The sequence below is a fragment of the Buceros rhinoceros genome, unplaced genomic scaffold, assembly GCF_000710305.1.
Source record: "Buceros rhinoceros silvestris isolate BGI_N320 unplaced genomic scaffold, ASM71030v1 scaffold11393, whole genome shotgun sequence".
NCBI classification, from domain to species: domain Eukaryota; kingdom Metazoa; phylum Chordata; class Aves; order Bucerotiformes; family Bucerotidae; genus Buceros; species Buceros rhinoceros.
This window is the reverse complement of record NW_010403111.1, coordinates 12,442-16,100: the sequence shown is the minus strand read 5'-3', so window position 1 is coordinate 16,100 and position 3,659 is coordinate 12,442. Positions and strand designations below refer to the sequence as shown.

General features: G+C 39.2%; 1 protein-coding gene across 2 annotated transcripts in view; it reads left to right on the top strand.

Annotated features, from left to right (window-relative positions):
- IBTK (inhibitor of Bruton agammaglobulinemia tyrosine kinase) overlaps positions 1–3,659 on the top strand; it is a 57,055-nt gene that overhangs the window by 41,756 nt on the left and 11,640 nt on the right. For both annotated transcript variants that reach the window (XM_010132887.1, XM_010132886.1), the window contains one exon: positions 1,826–1,978. In XM_010132887.1, the coding sequence (XP_010131189.1) occupies positions 1,826–1,978 (153 nt within the window). The remainder of the gene's footprint in view (positions 1–1,825; positions 1,979–3,659) is intronic.

The window sequence follows — 3,659 nt, the reverse complement described above, 5'->3', positions numbered from 1 at the left end:
TTTTTTTTTTTTTTTAAGCTCAAGAGAGCCTGTAGCTTTTCAGGAGTGCAGGCATCAAGAAATTTGAAGTTGCTCTTGAGAATTAACAATTGTGTATTTTAAGTTGTCAGTTTGTAAGTATTCCAGCTTATACTGAAACATCAACAGCTGTTTTGGAACTTCATGGTTTGATGTTTTGCAATTATAGCCTAGAGAAACATGGTCATATTCCACTTTTTAAAAAAAAATATGTATAAATTAAGTTTTCTAATGCTACAAGTTAGATAGAAATAACAATGTATCAGGCAGGATAAGTTTAGAGTTGTTACTGTTACAAACAAATTGTACCAGTTTTAGCCAAACAATTTTAAGCCACCAGTAATTATTTTAGATAGGTTAACAAGCCGTGAGTGTTGCAGGGTTGAATTTTTTTTTGGGGGTGTTTTAGGGTTGGTTTTTCTTTTCATGCTGTGTTGCAAATAGAGAATTTTAATGAAAATGGGTAGGTTCCTTAAGTTGTTACTAGCAGAAGAAGCTTCTGTGACAGCAGATGCCAAGGGACCCATTGCCTAGTCAGTATAACAGGTTTGGGGAAGTCTGGTCAAATACTTCTGTGTGCCAGCTGGTGGCAGGAATAGAGATTATGCAAAATGACTCTGGGCCTCTGGGTCTGGAGGTTCCCATTCTGCTTTCTATGCCTTCTGCACTGCTCATGCAATATTGGGGAAAAAGACAAAAATCCCACCAGACAAAACAAAAAAACTCTGAGTTAAGCCTGGGTGGTCTAATGTGGGTTTCAGACTTCACATATAACTTTCAGATGCTTTGTCGTAAGATTTCAGATACAGTTTTGCAGTGTTTTAATTCCTTCATGTTTGGTATCTTAAATTGCACACTACATAGGTGTAGTTTGAAAATCTTTGGCTGCAAATGCTCCCCTGCTTGTGGTAGCTGCACAAACAATTAGCATTGTATAGAAAGCTTGTTTTACTTCAGCAGTGTTTGTAATCTATCTCTTATTTCTGTGAGTAGATAATGAGCTATTCTTCTGATATGTATTTTGTGTATTTGACAATGAGTGGGATTGTGCTATGCTTAGTAAAGTTAAATGTAAGCAAGTGTATGAAGAATTATTCAAAATTCTTGATGAGTAAGGGGAATAAAAAGCCTTTTGGATCAAAGTGCTCAGAATAGCTATGATGCTAAATTGCTACATTTTCATACTGGTTTATTTTTGAGAGATAATATGCAGGCTCTAGTTCAGTAACAGTGTGTATTATACTTGGGCAACTAAAAGAGAATGAAGCATATCAGTGTTACGAATTTCACTGTGGATTAAGTGATTTATAGAGCCTCCAGAATGTATGAGTAACTCATTTGATATCTTGCGAAAGAAGATCAGCTATACTTTTCTGGGGGTCAACTAGCAGTATGAGAATGAAAGTACTAGAGCACTGTGTGATTCATGAGAGTATTTTTCAAGGAATAATACTGTTAGATAAAGTACTTTTTGTTTAAGATAAGGTGTCTGTGAAAATAAATTTACTTTTTAAGGGTGGAATAGATGGAGGGATGGGGTTTGGTTTGGTTGGGTTTTTTTCCTTCTAATTAAATTTCTGGCTTGTTCTGTTATCATAGGTATTTATTTTGTGATGTTTACCTATCTGACCCAAAGTAACTTTAGTGAGTAGGGGGTGCAGTGGTGAGATACAAAAGCTAAGTAATGCTGTATTTTTATTAACTGAAAAGGCTCTCTTTACTATCTAAATCATGAAACAATATGGAGTCTTGGAAAGTGCAAGTATAAAATTAATTGCGGGGTGGTTTTTTTTTTTTTTTTTGAAAGGTCATCTTCATTACATTCTGCGTTGCCAAAGTCATTCCGTGATCTTGTAATCGAAGAAGAAAAATGTATGAGTGCAAATAATTCAACTGCTACTAGTATCAAAAGAACTGGATATAAAGGAACTGAGGATTCATCAGTCCAAAACACCATAAAGTAAGAGAGTAGTCTTTTCCTAATTGATCAACCATTGTACAGGAACCACAATAACCTGTTTATATTTTGCTGAAATAAGAAAGGATAAAATTGTAATTTTAAAAGAATATTTACAGGATTTTTCCTTTTATGATTCTGTTAATAGGATTGTATGAATAGAATACTCTTATGAATAGGAAACTTAAAGACTAAAGCGATTTAATGTCACCATTAAGATTTCATTTGAGGTTCAAAGTGTTTGTGCCCGTATATATGGATGTGAGTATATATGTGTGTGTATATATATGTGGACATAAACACTTCAGCCTCCAAACAAAATATGTATGTGTGTGTACATTTCTATATGTATGTATAAAAATGATAAACCTATATTTTCTAACTTATCAGATATTCTTTATCATTCAGACATCGCATGCATGAAACAAGGTTTGCTGCTGAGGGGTATTACTGTGTAACTACTGAACAGATAAAATCAGTTCATTCAGACACAGTTCTGGCATTTCCTGATCTGAGTTTTCTTATAAACTGACTTAATTGTATAGGTGCAATCTTTCATGGATTAAGACGGCTTACTGAAGTATTGGCGCATTGGTTTTGTTTTTGTATTAGAATGGGGGGGACCAGTGGACTACAGTTATAAGGACAAAAATAATTTGTTTGGAGTTGCACGTGAACTGTATGTCTAGTTATTAGACAGTATTGCTCTTTGGTCAGATTGTTTTAGCCATGCATCCTCTTGCTACCTCCAGTGAAACTTGTGGTTTTGGGTTAAAATAACTGTCTAAGCTGAGGAAAAATCTCAGTCTTACGCCTGAAGGTCTGTGTGGCTGAGTTGCCCACCCACCCGCATCTCTTCTTCTGTCTATCATCAGTGAGTTTGAATGCTATACATTTCAAATATATCTGTGAAACAGGGCCTGAAAATCTTACAGACTCTGGTACCCACCATTGGGAAGCAGTGGAGGCCAGCTGCCCCAGCATAGTAGGGGAATAAAGGGTGACAGCAGGACCAGCCTGGGTAGTAGCCTCTGTGGCAAGGGCACAGCTCCACTGTGATGGAATGAGGTGTCGCCGGTTTGGCCGAGGTAAAAACACCAAGATCCGGTAACGTAATACCTTCCCTATCCCACCAGAGATAGGCGAAGGGAGAAAAAGAATTAGTGAGACCTCGAATATGCTTTTTGGAAAAACTGAAACAAACTTTAATAACACTACTAACCGATATATGTGTATATATATATACACACAAAGGCAAACCAGTAGGATATCGGGGGTTTTTAGGAAATGGAAAGGTGAGGGTTAACACCGCGGCAGCAGGGCAAAGATGGTGACAGCCATGTGGCGCAGGGAAAGGGAACTGCGGCAAGGATGAAACACCGCGGTGCCACGTGGGGAGACCCGAAACCAGCACGGTGTTACCAGTCTATCATGGATTGAGGCAGAAGCAAAGGCAAACCCGGCGGCAAAAAGCGTAGCAGGCAGGCTCGGCTCCTTGGACGTGCAGGTGGTCTGGGCGCGCATGGCTCGGCAGGCAGAAAGGGCTCCGGCGAGTGGCGGCAAGGGGGTTTTCCCGGCTTTCGCGGCAGCGGCGCAGCTTCTCGCGGCGAACAGCGAAACACAGCAGGGGCAGGCAGAGCCGAGCCGAAAGCAGGTCCGTGGGAGATGTTCCCCTCGTCCTGTC